At 37.5% G+C, this 15,563-nt stretch overlaps 1 protein-coding gene across 2 annotated transcripts; it reads left to right on the top strand.

Annotated features, from left to right (window-relative positions):
• The first annotated feature begins 1,782 nt into the window (after nucleotides 1–1,782).
• LOC100702777 (Fc receptor-like protein 3) lies at nucleotides 1,783–6,022 on the top strand. Of its 2 annotated transcripts, none has more exons than XM_019354454.2 (7): nucleotides 1,783–1,971; nucleotides 2,216–2,245; nucleotides 2,621–2,887; nucleotides 3,296–3,547; nucleotides 4,156–4,317; nucleotides 4,445–4,495; nucleotides 5,397–6,022. In XM_019354454.2, the coding sequence occupies exons 1-6, from the start codon at nucleotides 1,941–1,943 to the stop codon at nucleotides 4,471–4,473; spliced, it is 771 nt and encodes a 256-aa protein (XP_019209999.1). In that variant the 5' UTR covers nucleotides 1,783–1,940; the 3' UTR covers nucleotides 4,474–4,495; nucleotides 5,397–6,022. The 2 variants fall into 2 exon arrangements, with proteins under 2 accessions (XP_019209999.1, XP_005465553.1); XM_005465496.4 differs by having other exon boundaries at nucleotides 1,784–1,971; nucleotides 2,177–2,245.
• Nucleotides 6,023–15,563: the final 9,541 nt, after the last annotated feature.

Below are 15,563 nucleotides of genomic sequence, written 5' to 3'. Positions count from 1 at the left end.
GTGGAGTGCGTGAGGAGGACACAGGTGCAGACACAGGCTAGGAGACAGAACTGAATTTGAACGAAGTGCGAGCCTTTATTTGGCTGGTAGCAAGAGATACACATGAAACTATGAAGACTATGAAAAACAAAGAAACTATGACGACTGTGACTACTATGACTTTATACTATGACTAGACATGGAAACACAGACATTCTGACAAAGACAGAAGGGAAAGACAGACTAAATACAAGGTGTGAACAGAGGAAGTGGAAACACATGAGGAAATAGCTGACAAAAATGCACATAGTGACACACAGGGGATGTCATGGTTCTGGGTCAATTTTGACCCAGCTTTTTCTGTTTTGTTTTTCTAAATATATGATTTGTATGGGTTTTTGGAGGTGTGCTGGTTTGATTTTGTATTAAGGGGTATTCTTGGTTTTGTGCATTTTACATTAGTTGGTGTTCTGGCCATTAGTTAGGTCACTGCCTCTGTTTTATGTGACAATTTCTTTCTGTCGTTCTCTCGGTGTCAAGTTTGCGTTTTTGTGATTTGTTTCTGATTTCCTGTTTTACTTTGAAAGTTCATGTCTCATGTCAGTGTGTTCAGTTTTACCTCCTCCTTGTCTCGTTAGCCTAATTTCTAACAGCTGTGTCTCCCTCCTGTTGCCCATTCCCTGATTACTCCCCTGTGTATATAAGCCCTGTGTTTTCGTGTGTTCCCTGTTGCGTTGTACCTCTCTGTGCTGTGTGTTTGTCATGTTCCAGTTCTCCAGCACCACTGTTTGTGAGTCTCAGTTTGAGGAGTTTTTCCAGCAATAAAGCTGCGTTTTCAGTTTAATTCCTGTCTCCAAGAGTCCTGCTTTTTGTGTCCTCCACTCCTGCCTGCCTGCCACACAGCCAACTAGGACAGGGGAGGTGTAAAACTAAGCACACTGAGCAAATGAAACACAGGACCTTTACAAAATCAAACAGGAAATGTAGACAATAACTCCTTAATAGACTCGGCACACATGAAAAACTAGACAAGAACCCAAACACAGAAACCAAAGCAACAATGATAAATTATAGCTGAGCTTGTCCTCAACTAAAACCTGAATAAGAATTGCATAAACTAAAATCACAAATCTAACATAAGACAAATACAATGTTTCCTTTAACCTGGCCTACAAGTCATTACAGCTGGCCCATTATATGTCTGTGGAATTAGTTTGTTTTCCAGCTTGTAGGCTTGGAGCTTCTCCTTCAGGAGTTGTTCGAGTCCCCCAGCAGTTCTGTCCACGATTGGGGTGTCCCCTCACTGGCTTACACATGCAACATAGGTTGTCTCATCAGCTTGAACAGCGACAAATGGTGTTTGAAAAACTTCCTTTGCAATTTTTTCTTTATTAACTCTCCACATGCAATCAAGCAACTCACTCTGACTAGTTTTAGATGTGTACTTTGCAACCTGTGTGTTTCAAAGATCATCAGCTAACTGGCTGTCCAAAAAAGAAAACTGGTCAACAAGGTCCAGAAACACACCTCGCTGAAGGGAAGTCAGAAATCCGTCTAGGGGGCTTCTCCCATTTTGACCTCAGGACTTCCAGGCCGTATTCAGCAAAGATGTTCCTGTACTCTATGCCGGCCACTTGGTTATGGCGTTCCATGCATGCCTGCTAGCATCTTACACCCTGCTGTTATGGGCTGGATTCTCTCAGGGGCATCTTTACACAGCCTACACCTGGGGTCTTGCCTGGTGTCTGTCTGTCTGTCTGTCTGTCTGTCTGTCTGTCAGTCAATCATAAAAGGAGGTAAAACAAATAGTAGGCTGCAGGGACATTTTTTGCAATCACGTGCGACTGAAATGGAACCATGGTCGGGCCTCAGTCACCACAGAAACACAGGAAGAGGAAGTTTTTGCAAAAGAATATATCCTCAGTTCAGTCTGATGGCCATGCAGTCAGCAGCAAGACAACATGGAGATCAAATTTCCCACCATCAGACTCTGTGAGTACTGATCTTGTCTTTTTTTTTTAATTTAAAAAAATGCATGGATAAACTGAAAGGTAAATTAATATATCCAAGAAGCAACCATATATTTGCATATATTAATTTTGGACATTTGTATCTGCTCAAAAATAAATGCATAGAACGTATCACTAATGATGGGAATAAATAAAAATATGTTAAATATTAAAACTGTCATTCTCAGTATTTTCAGTGATGAATGTTCTGTTGCTGTTGGTTATAGTAGCTGAAGTCAGTGACTCTCAAACACACAGTAAGTTTTGTTATATTCGTGTTGTTTTTTTATGTGTAGTTTTAAATGGGTTAGAGTGTATAATAGTGCATGTGATAGATTTAATATACTACTACCACAGTTGTTATTTTTCAGCTAAAAATAGACCTTCAACATGCACCTCTAAAACACTTCTGAAATAACCACATGCATATGTATATTTACCATTGCAGTATATATAAATCTTTATCATTTGAAAACCTAAGTGATTATGTATATACATTTGTGTTTTTCTGAAAAACCAAAATCAATAATAAAAACACATGTACAATAACCTTAAGTTTGACAATTTTTTGTTCAAATGGAAGACATTTAATTTTAAAAAAAAGGGGGTCTTTATTTGATTTTGTGTCTCAGATTCAGGTTTTCCTCAAGTTGTTCCAAACAGACAGCAGTTCTTTCAATCAGAGCCTATCACTATCAGCTGTGAAGGGCTAAATGGGCGGACTGGATGGAGAGTGATGAAAAAGATAAATGGAGAAGTTAGAACATGTGCTTCAACCTGGGAAACATCGACTGGACCTTGCAAAATTTTTAATGCATATCCATCAACTGACAGTGGAGAATACTGGTGTGAAATGGGAGGAATACAAAAAAGCAACTCTGTCAACATCACTGTAATTGGTATGTCCATAGAAACGATTATGCGTTGCCTCATTTAGTCCATCAACCGTTTTTTCTGTTTAGCATGTTACTTACAGTAATGCACAATGTCATATTTGGTACTGTAGTTTTCATCAGCAGTAAGGATAATTTTTCTTCAGCTAATGCATCATAACCACAATAAAATAAATAACACAAACACACACACACACGGCCTGTATGGCCTGTATACAAAGACAGGCCATTAATAAATATATCTACATATATATGGCGAGAGAGAGAGACAACTGCATGTGCAATGTAATATTTGACACATTTATTTATGATGTCACCTACTTTCTGTAGTAATTAATGATATCTATGTATGTATAATTTTCACAAAAATCACTTTTTGAAACAAACATAACAGTCATACCTTCTGCCATTTAGATTTAGAGAGTCATGTGATCCTGGAGGTTCCTGCCCATCCTGTGATGCAGGGAGAAAACGTGACCTTGCATTGTAGAAAAAAGGATGAAAACTCCAACTACACTGCAAAATTCTATAAAAATGGCATCTCCATTGGGAGCAGCTCATCAGGAAACATAATGATTCCTACTGTGTCCAAATCTGATGAAGGACTCTACAAATGTAGCATTGCTGATACTGGAGAATCACCAGAGAGCTGGCTAACTGTTGGAAGTAAGATGCATCAATATTTTCAAAATAAATAAAGTTTGATAATAAAGTTTGTAAGTGAAAAACAATATATGGTCTACAATGAACATTCCCGTCAAAGTGATGCTTTTTTACGTCATTTTTCGACATCCAGTTTTGGTCCACTGAGGTTGTTTCGTAACACAAGGCAAGGTCTTTTTTTGACAACTACTGAACGTCTGGTGTTGACGTCCATAGGACTTCTGTGCACAGGCTATGTGTTGTCCAAATGTGGCCGTTGTGGACATCTTATCAACAACAAACTTGAAGAAGAAAAAAAACAACAACAATGTTTTTCACACTCCCTCTGTAGTCTTGTTTCCTAGCACTATTATTATCTATTGGATACCAGTTAATTGTTATTTAGCTTTGTTTGCACCTTTGTACACGTCTCCAGTCAGCATCTGTGGCTGAGACAAGTCATTAGAAAATGATCTGGAACAGAACCTTCTGGGACTAAATCATATTGGGTCTACATAATTGTATTGAATAGGATTTATTTAAGTTTTTACATTAATAAACATATAAATATTTAGAGTAAATTACAACATCATTTTAATCATTTCTAATACACAGTGCAATTATCTTTCCAGCAGGTCATCCTACAGTGCCTTACTTAGAGATCTACCTGGGGCTCGGCATTGGTTTGGGTGTTTTATTGCTGGTCATTCTGCTCATACTGGCAGGACTGTTTCAACATCATAAACATCAACAAACCATCAGAAGTCACACAGAAGACACATCTTTAACACCAAGTATGCTGACAGTTGGCTTATCAGAATATGATTTTTTTATTTTATAACAATAAGCATGCTCAGTGATTCCTGGTAGCATTCACCAATTAACATTTTTTCTTGTTTATTTTGTCTTTTTTATAAACAGGTGCTCAAAATTCTCCTGTCTCCATCTAGTCTCCCTCTTCTGCACAAACAGGTGAGGAAGGCCAACATTTGTTTAAGAATAAAATTAGGGATGGACCAATCCGATATACAGTAGCGGTATTATTAATTTTATTATGAACTTGTACAAAATAACCTTACTGCGCAAGCAAGATTGATCAATAAATTAACACAAGTTTTTATTAGGCAACATATTGATGTCAAAATATATCATGCATAATAAAGTTTATTGAATATAAATTGCATGTTATTGTTGTGAAACAAATTGTTGTGCTTTCATATGGTAGAAGTATGCTACAAATGGGTCACTTCAGCCCGCAACATGATGACATTGTAATAACTGATATAGATAAGAACCTTTAGGGTTGTAAGATACAAGTAATATATGTTAAATTTGTTTATTTAAGTAAAATGCAATTTAAAACATTCAGCTTTTTCAACTTATTGACCAAAAAACAACAAAAAACAGTTTTAATTATCACTCTTGTTTTGTTATTTCTCTTTCATGTTACTATCATAAAAAGTGTCAATCTACTGACAGGATTGACACTGACAAAAGGAAATTAACACTAGCTACACTAACAAACTAGGGTAAAAATCAAGAAGCTGTTTAGAGCAGCTGATATTTATGTCATTAAGATAAAATTTCAGAGAAAAATGTTAAGATGTAAGAGTGACATTATTTTCTTCTGATTGTCAGATTTTCCTAAAATTTCAAATTACACCTAATGAATATAGTGAATAGCAAATAGTGTTCATCATCACTGATGTTATTGTGGTTGTCTGTCCTCTCATGACATGTTATCTTCTAGAGCCATTTACTATGATTCTTTATATGTTGCATTCAGATAATATGTAATGTGTGATGGGTGGTAAATATTAAATACTAGCAATATTAACAAAATATTGTTCTTTACTGCTTGTATATCTGACAGGTCTCAAAAAAAGAGCTGAATGAAGACAAAATCACATCTGAGTGAAAGTGAAGACATTTATCACATATTGTTATTGCAATTGAACAAGCTTTACATCATCTGCTGAATATATAACTAAACTATAAAGTGCTAACATGCTAAAAAATGATTCTGTCTCTTATATAGAAAGTTAAAATTAAACTACTTGTTTCTTCTGCAATTTTTGCTTGTGCATGAATGCGGTTTAAGAGAAAAGAGTTGCTGCAGGTCATTTCTTCTAAACAGCAGGTTCTCACTGTGGTTACTATTATAAATGTGTTGCTTTGTTTTCCAAAACAGAGCAGTGAAATACACCTGCAAAGTCTCTATGTGAAGTGTGTGGTAAAGCACAGACTGAATATCTGGTGGCTTGGCAGCAGACACTGTTCACTAAAGTCACAGAAAACCAGCCGCATTTTTTTTTTAGGTCAGACTGTGTGTCTTTCAAAGTGAGAAGAGGATATCATTAAGATGCTGAGAGTTGGTGCTCAGCTCTTTTCTGCTTGACTTTGATTATTTATAGTAAGATTATAATTGATAGGCCAAATAGCAATATGGGGATAAAATTATATAAATGAGCCTTCATTTAATCCTTTTTTGAACCCACAAACCAGGGAAGTAAACACAACTTTGTGACTTCAAGTCTTCTTTGAAAGTTACAAAGCTTCATCACATTTCATGATGAATTGCAAAACGGATTGTAACAAGGTACTAATTTATCAAGCAAGTCATAGCAGAAAATGTAAACATGCAAAGGATTAATATTACACATTTTTAAATTAACCCTAAATAAACTCCTTTAAAGTATTTAAACATTTCTGAAATTTGCATCTTTCATGTTAAAAAACATCCCTTCTACTTCCACCATGTATGTGATAGGTTTGTAGCATAAACCTACGTACTAAACGTTCAAGACAATTTACTACACAGCAAAAGCAAGACACAAGTAGGCAAAGTTCTTTATGTTACTCATGCATGAGGGAGACCTGCCTGGAGCCAAGTGTTGTTCCACCCACTTGACCTCCGTCAGACTCTCAGCCAGGTTCCCTGTAATACTCCTTTTATTGTGGTTACATGAATATGCATTGGTTCATTAACATATGACGTTTCATATAGGTCTACATGTGGACAAAGAATACCTTGTCTGTGTTTGTCGTGCGAGTGTGTGTGTGTGTGTGTGTGTGTGTGTGTGTGTTCCCAGGGTGTGGGTGTGAATATGGTTAAATATTTCTAAGCATAAATGACAATCAACAATATAAACCTGACATATGTGCCAGTGTGCTACAGATAAACAGTGTTGGAAAATAATGGAATACATGTTACCAGCATTACATATTTAAAATGCAAAATATGAGTAAATGTATTCTGTTACAGTTACCATTTAAATAAGTGATAATTAGAATACAGTTACTTTGTTGAAATAAATGGATCCTGTTTCATATGTTAAGCTATGCCCATCCTGTTAATGTTGGTGGCATCAGTTACATGACGGACCGAGAGCCAGCACAACAGAGCCAACAGTGCACGGGCAGGAATGCATTTCTTACTTGGAATTTCACATTTAAAGAAGAAAGGGATGGGAGAAATCTGACTGCTCAATGCACACTGTGTTTGCCAGCAACCAAGCTGCTCTCAGAGTCAAAGAACTCTACCTCCAAGCTAAAGAAACATCTGGAAGTAAGTTCTTTTTTAAAAACTAAAGTTAGCTGCAATAATCACAGTGTTAGCTCGGTGGCGAGTAGTCTTCAGGATTAGTAATAAATCACCCAGCAATAGTACAATCATGTAGTTGTAAAAAGCATGACACTATATCAAGTAATCCAAAGTATTCAGAATACATTACTCACATTGAGTAACTTAATGGAATACATTAAAAACGACATTTTGGGGCATGTATTCTGTAATCTGTAGTGGAATACATTTTAAAAGTAACCTTCCCAACACTGCAAATAAAGATACTGCATATGGTGAAGCACTCAATACCAGCCTGAGGGTGTACCTGTACCAGATGAGTTAAAGACTGAACTTTCTCTGCCATCAAGAGCTGCTGGCACCAAGTAAAACCTCCAGGAGTTGTTTTTAGACTGAGCATGTGTCAATAGAAAATTATTACTTAGTAGTCAGTATAATCTTTTAATAATATAAGTTTACTTATGGTAGAATGCTGTATGTAATCATTTGTGTTTAGAAGTATGTAGTTGATGGTATATTGAAAGAATATCTCATCCTAGGAGGTTTGTGTGCATTCCAGAGTGTTCTGGCATTCACCCCCCACATCCTAGGAGCATGGGAAAGGTTGTACCTTCTTTTATTGTTTCACGGTAGGATAAACGTAGCTATGTCAGTTTTAGTCTAAGTGCCTTTTTTACATATAGATGAACTGTTGGATTTTCCAGACCAGCAGGTTTAGGGAAGTCTTCACGGACACACACACACACACACACACACACACACACACACTCACACTCCAATGTAATGAACAAACGCGCCCACTGGTGTATATAATAAAGAGCAGGGCAATGGGAGAGCGGACTCTTGGAGACCTCGCTTCCCTGCAAGCGCTCTGTGAGCTCCCCTTGTATACAAGTAGAGCTGTGTTTCTCCTCTCTGATTCTCAACTGAAGAAGTGTTTAAGAATACATCTCTTGACAGCATGTATTGAAGAAAGCATGATGAGACAGGGAAGTATCAGTGTTGCCCATAAAGGCAAATTTTACTGTCAGGCTGCTTTTCACTTAATCTGGTCCTCTGAAACAAAAAAGAAAAATTCAATATGTGTCACAGAACCAAGTAACAAATAAGTGTGGGCAAGAAGTATACATGTTTCAAATGCAAGAAACACACACACAGTTTAGCACTTCATCTATAAGCTGATATGACATGTCTAGTACAAACTAAACCTGGCTGGAAACTAACAATGGAGTCATATAAGAGAATTTATGAGACAGAGGCCTTGCAGCATTTTTATACTTAATAATAACATTATGTCTGCAGTGTTAGAAGATATTATTGCAAACAACCAATGTTCTATTTTGAAATCTGTTTTGTGTTATTTTAAATTGTATCAGTTTGTTGATACGCCAATAATAAAATAGAATAGAATAGAACAAACCTTTACTGTCAGTGATACAAGAACAATGTAACACAGTTTCTCTCTCAATTGACAGCATGTAGATTTACATTCAGATTGTTTTAGGATAGGAGAAGAAGATATAAATATACATAAATTTAAGGGTACCTACTGTGTGTACCACACAGTAACGTACGTATCTACACAGTAACATGGGCATTTACACCAAAAGATATGTGCAAGTTATACATACAGAAGTGTACATACACATAGATACATACATAAATACACATAAGGAGATAAAGAGAATGTTCAGGCTCAATATGGGTTGATTATGTTTAGATGTGTCGCTGGTGAGACTGGTAAACCTCTGTACTTGTAAAAGAAATATAATTAGAGCTCTGAAAAAAGACTGAAGGCTCGTGTGGTTGTTTTTTCCTATCTGGTCCACTTCACATTACCGTGCGACTGCTACAGGGCCGAAGACCAACAAAGTCAATGTGTGGAAGTGGCTACAAAACCCCCTGATCACAGTCCTCTTAAGAATTGAAGGCAGAGGTGAATGGTGAAAAAGGTGGCCAACAAATCTGACTCGGTTATACTATATGCTTTGTCAGGAGGAATGAGTAAAGATTCCTGCAAACTATTGTGAAAAGCTTGTGGAAGGAAACCTAAAATGTCTTAACAAAGTCAGCCAGTTTAAAAAATTTAAAAAGCAATTCTACAAAACACTAGGGAAATAGATGGAAGGTTCTCAATATGAACAGAATTAAGATTATTCTTTCATAAAAACAATAGTTCATAGTTTTATGGCATTTGGCAAAGTAAAATAACTTTGGTAATTCTAAATGACTGAAGACATGAGAAGAAAAGAGTATTCTGTCTTTTTATATGTTGTATGCAATCATGGCTTCAAGTGTATATTTAAACAAATGCCTAGCAATAAAATGTACTTTTTGAATATGAAGGTAAAAAAATATTAACATCTACATAAATGTATAAAACATAAAATTATTAATATTGGTACCTTCACCAAGCAGCTGTCTGTGTGAAGCACTTGCTCCAGGGTTGTGTCATGAATGTATTCAGCTGTCAACAAAAACCAGGACTCAGTGCAGGCAACTGCCATGAGTCTGACAATGTTGGGATGAGACTGGTTTGTTTTTTATTCTGTTGTATTAGGAGACTAAGTCATATTGTATCACAGCTTTAGGAACATTGGATTTTGACAGTCAAACAAAAAAGTGTGTCAAAGTTCTTACAGTGAAACATTTATCTCATTATGAATGTCGCTGTCCTCCATCCCTTGTTGGCCACACATGATCCTTTTAACAGCTGCTGGAGTACCATGAAGAGAACCTCTATATACCTTGCCAAACGTCCCTTCTCCCAGTAGATTGTCCTCACTGTATATAATTAAAGCCTCTTCCACATATGGAACACGTGAAAGATACACTTGGAGATAAAATGGTAAATGGCCTGTATTTGTATAGCACTTTACTTAGTTCCTAAGGATCCCAAAGCACTTTACACACTCAGTCATTCACACACTGGTGATGGTAAGCTACATTGTAGCCACAGCCACCCTGGGGCGCACTGACAGAGACAAGGCTGCCGGACACTGGTGCCACCGGGCCCTCTGACCACCACCAGTAGGCCACAGGTGAAGTGTCTTGCCCAAGGACACAACGGCCGAGACTGTCCAAGCCGGGGCTCGAACCGGCAACGTTCTGATTACAAGGTGAACTCCCAACTCTTGAGCCACAATCAAAACACACAGTATACATACATACATACTGCTAATCATTCTTCTACTAACTGCTGGATCAGTAATATCTTATCCATGTTAACTCCAGGAACTGGAGCACCAAATATTGAAGAATGAAAACCTTTATACCTTCATGACTTTGATTACAATGTTGTCTTATGATATGATGATAACCCTAAATGGGAAACAAGGCTTACATAATGGTAAATTTGGAGTTGTGTTGGAAGACTGTCAAATGCCCACCTTTTTCATCACCTTCAGATAGTTTTCAGATACTTTTGCCTCTACAACTGCATGTGGTAATATGCCGTGGCTCACTGCTCCACCTGGACCTACAGATGACCCTATATTGCCTTCATCTTTGGCTTGCACTGGCTTTTCAATTTGACTCTACCTGCTTTAAATTTACTGGAGCTGGATGGTTCTGGATGGAAATCCTATGAACACATTTAGCCAAGATATACTTTTTGCAGGGTGCACTGTGAAATAATCCACACTCATGACATTGATATGAATTGGTCAGTTCAAGATGAAGCCATGGTTTTACCTGGTCTGCAACACTTTTTCATTTGGAAAACAAGATGCATATTACATAATGTTACTGTGCAATGACCAAGCATAATGAAATTTCATTATATTTCCATACCTTAAACTTATTTACTGATTTAGTTAGCTGTCGAGGCATTCACCTAAACTGCAACTTTCACTACCTACCACTTCAGGGTCTTCATCTGTAAAATAACATATTAATTGCATTATATTTGAATGCCCAACCCAGCCTGTGTAGTGTGTTCAATTCACCCAGAAAATAAAAAATATCCTGTTTGGTTTTGGCAGGCACACACCTGAGATGGAACTTTGATCATCAAAACACACGACCTCTGTACAAAAAGGAAATTTCAGACAATATAAATATAAGCGCTAGACAGTAGTTGACAGCAATATTGATCACTTTATTGCTAATTACCCAGTTGTCTTCTTGCTGTTTTCCATGGATTTGTATGTGGTTCGTGACGAGGCTGATACACCTGAGCTGCATCAGCTCGTCACACTTCCCTTGCATATAAGTGAACTGTGTCCTGTTGTAGTTGTTGTGTATGAATGGCTGCAAACAAACAACCATAATAAGATGGTAAAAAGTGTTGAAGTGTGTACAGGTCTATCCTCACTGCCACAATGTAATATCAGAAACAGTTCTGTATTCTTTATGGAAGTCCTTCTTACTCCACCTGGTCCCATCAGAGTAGCAAAGAGTGAACTCACTCCCTTCAGCACACTAGAGCTAGAAGCGTTCTTTTCCTATGTTAATTAGATTCATCAATTAATACATCATAGGTTTCATGGCCTTGCAGAAGGATTCCAGGTGGAGCTTCATCCATTCTTAACTTCTAGGACCGTCCAGACTTTTTAAGAGTTCTTGGCTTCCACTCCATTGGAGTGATCTAGCATCAAGGAAATAATCAACATCAAGGCCACGTAAAACCAGAGTTATGATAAAAAAATACACGAAATGTTTTTTTTCTGAACAAAACAGTGGTGTTTACAGCGGGAAGAACGGTATAAACTGCGTTTTCTACAGACAGCGCTAGCAAACAGTCTCCGCTTGGGAGTGAAAAAAGAAAAACACCCCTTCCCTTCCCTATTGGTGTTCAAGTGCCACATGTTGCCATATCATTTTTTGATTGGTTGACATGGTACACTTTGTTGTTTAGGGAGAAGGGGAAGTTTTTAGGAGGGACACCCGCGAGAGAAAGCCGGTGAGCGAAAGAAAGAGAGAGAGCGAGTTTTCACATGTGACACATTTCATTGTCATTGTCATTGTTTTGCTTTGTGTGTCAGTTATACTAGTGAATGTCACAGTTGCTCCCAAAAAGCCACCAAAGGCAGATTCCAGTGTAAACGCTGTTCCCACATGGAAAATAGGACTGATAAACTTCCTGCTGTCAGAGATGCAGAGTTTAGGCCTGTGGTGTTCTCCTCTGTCTTATACTGAACACAAACTATTTTTTTTTTCGGTCTTGCACAAATAATTAGTGTGCCTTCTTATTTGATGCAGAACACGTGATTGTTCTGTAAATAGATTTAAATGGTTATATAAAAAACGCCTGAGGCCATTTCTATTCTTTTTAATAGCAATACGGTGTTGTATTTATATTTGTTCTGTACTTCCTGTGTGCTTTGCAGAATGCAGAGAGAAAGAGCTGACTGAAGGAGAAGCGTTAAATAGCAAACTCACGCCTGAGTGAAAACAGTAACACGGGTTACTTTAGATAGGTGTAGTGTGCATGTCTATAAATTGTTACATCGATAGGTTCAGTTAGGTGCAGTCTGACTCACATGGCAGAGAGTGCATATAACTTTCTATGCTAACAAAAGTTAAGAAATTTTATTTAGAGCTTGAAAGCAAAACCAACTAGTTCCATCTGCCTGGTTATTTTATATGTTTTATAAATGCTGTTTATAAAAAAAAGAGCTGCTGAAAGCTTGTAAGTGGAAGTCAGCAGGTCAGCTGCTAGTATGAAACGCCACATCACTTTTAAGCCTACACACCTTGTTTGTGGTCAGCAGGGAAATCAAATTGTGAACTAGTAGAATGTGGATATTATAATTATTATTAAGACACATTCTTTTCAACCTTGGAAAGTGCCACCTACAAGGAGCGATAGAGAGCGATAGAGAGATATCAACAGCCTATTGAGGCCCTGCACACCAGCATGGAGGCATACCTGAATGTCCTGATATCAAGTTTGAACAGGTCCCTGAAGTCATGGACTACTTTGATGTACTGAGACTGTACCTGGTTCCACTAAAGTAAAACCCACATGGGACTTTTTTTAGACTGCTTATACTGAAAAAAAAGACATTCCTGCAAAGCATGATGGGACAGAAACATTTGTGCACACAAATGTTTCAGAAAAGTTTGTGTGCACAGAACAAGTTCTAAAGGGTTCTAAAGGAGTGAACAAGTCAGGGTCTTTTAATGATTTCACTGAACATAAAATAATCAATTCTAAAATAAAATGGAAAGATTTTAGATCATGCTATGTTTAAATGAGTTGCACTTATAAACGTTTTATTAGCAGGAGTGCAACTCTCCTGTGTTCTGGATTTGTACTTGCAATAAAATAAATCCAGTTTGTGCTACAAGAATTTTATTATCCATTCATAAACAAAGTGGCTTTAACTCAAAATATGTATTTGAGGAAGAATTAAAAAAAATGTGCTGTTCAGTTGATGACCACAGACCATCACATAGTGAAGAAACTTCTCCTATGCTGCCATCTAGTGTTTACTGCTGACATTGCTGCAGATGATGAGGAGAATTAAGGAAATTGTTCAGCACAACAAGAAACAGGAAACATCATCTGCAGACTTCTCTTTAAAACTCCAGCGTCTGTGGGTGTCTTGCTGAGCAAGTTTGTAGATACTTACATAGCTGTTGGTAAAGTTTTTACTCTGTAGTCATTTCAGATAAGCCGTGAGGGATCTGTTTTTTAAGAAATTTTGCTCTAAGAGCCATTGCTCATGTTAAACAAAGTTAGGGTCTAATCTTATTCACCAGAATTACTTCACGCTGAATCTGTTTCTTAACAAAATGTCAACTTGGCCAATAAAGAGTGATATATACCCGCTCATCTTGCTTCCATTCCTTCTTAAGGCATGTTAAAGTAAACAAAAGGTGATGCCTCAGCCCACAGGAAGAAAACAGAGAAAAGAGGCCAATCCTCAAGTTCCCAGCCAAAGCAAAATTGTGTCTTTTTTGTGGCTTCTCTAAGATGTTAAGATCTACTATTGTGCTGTGTCTTGTTAATGAGAAGAGGTGTTAAGATGTTTTTAGAGGGTGTTAATAAGGTCACCCCCACTTGGGGCCTGAACAGGGGACTTCTGTGGTGTGTCCCACCTGGAATTAGCAGAGGATCCTTTGGGTTGTGTGCAATGCAAGGTGGTGCTTCAGTGGATTAAGTGTTTTCGACAGTGGTTTTCTGCAGAGCTTGCATGGTGGGTGAACACCTTGGGCTCTTTGCTGTTTCCTCAACCAGTTTTGCACGGTTGGCTGCAGTCCTACTAGCAATGCCTTTGTGCATAGTCTGTAGTGTTCACATAATTGGTAGATTATGGCATTCATGTGGATGGTATGTTGACACCTAAGGTTTCCTACAAGGACGTTATGATGTTATTCCAGGTATCCAAGGAACTCTCTGAATTTGTCTGTGTTTTCAGTGTTGTCAACTATTGGTGTGTAGTGGTATCAAAAAGAAACAAAAGATAGTGTGAACAAGATTTAGTTCAGGTTTAGTGTAGCCCAAATGGGGAAAAAAACAATTAACTAACACCAATGATAAAGTCTGTGAAGGTTCTCACTCATCCAGGTCATCGTAGTCAAACCAATGATAAAGGAAGAGAGAATATTTATTCTCTTTATTTGAATCATTCACTTCAGCAAAGCGCCATAGGTCCTATGACCATTCAATGCACCTCTCAGTTCACCCCACGTGGGCCGTGGCGTGTCTAGAAAATTTTTGTTGGGGGGGCCAGGTAGGGGCACAGATTTGGAGAAGGGTGGCAGATGTAATTGGCAGATAATGTTAAAAAAAATTCTACCAACCGTTAACCATAATTCAATAACCCTATAAACCTAATAACCAAATGCGCTTTTGACTCTTATTAGAATGAGGTTTTAACCACTACGATGCAAAGGTTTTAGATACTGTGTTGATGAAGTACAAGAGATACAATCAGTGCTTTGTCAGTGTTTATTCAGCATTCAAGGACAGCAATATTTGCATAGTATTTTTACTGACATATAGGGCACATATGTTTTGGGCAAAAACATTTTTGAATATTAAAATACAAACATTTTTAACATACAATTGGCAAATTAGCCAATGCAAAACTTTATCTGCCTATTAAAAAAAGAAGATAATCTTCTTACAAACTGGTGTTTGATTTTGAAACAGGAAAAAAGTGGGGAAACAAATGAAAAGACTAACATTTGAATAAAACCTGAAAGCAAGTAAATACTTTCTATGCTGCCTTATGATAAACTTTGGTAATACTGATGTATAAAGAACAACACTGACTAATGATGAAATACAGTCAGCTGGCATGGTGACACTGCCAGTATTAACCTGCAGGGCTGGACTGGGACAAAAAATTGGGCATTTTGACCAGAGACCGGCCCACCAGGTATTAAAGCCATAAAGCCTTTGAATGAAAACGAACGCTGTTGTGACAGTGATGTACACTGTCTTGTTGGTATATGTATGATTTCTATACATTTTACGTCAGATAAAAACTTTGTTCGCAAGAT

Source organism: Oreochromis niloticus, linkage group LG3 (assembly GCF_001858045.2).
Source record: "Oreochromis niloticus isolate F11D_XX linkage group LG3, O_niloticus_UMD_NMBU, whole genome shotgun sequence".
NCBI lineage: Eukaryota > Metazoa > Chordata > Actinopteri > Cichliformes > Cichlidae > Oreochromis > Oreochromis niloticus.
The sequence above is the reverse complement of the archived record's forward strand: the minus strand, read 5'-3'. Positions and strand labels throughout refer to the sequence as shown.

What these genes read in the sequence shown, in the direction of transcription:
- LOC100702777 (XM_005465496.4), top strand. Translation starts at nt 1,941, where the DNA reads ATGGAGATCAAATTTCCCACCATCAGACTCT. An exon ending in ATTTCCCACCATCAGACTCT is followed by an intron (nt 1,972 to 2,176) that starts GTGAGTACTGAT and finishes TGTCATTCTCAG; the next exon opens with TATTTTCAGTGATGAATGTT. An exon ending in CAGTGACTCTCAAACACACA is followed by an intron (nt 2,246 to 2,620) that starts GTAAGTTTTGTT and finishes TTTGTGTCTCAG; the next exon opens with ATTCAGGTTTTCCTCAAGTT.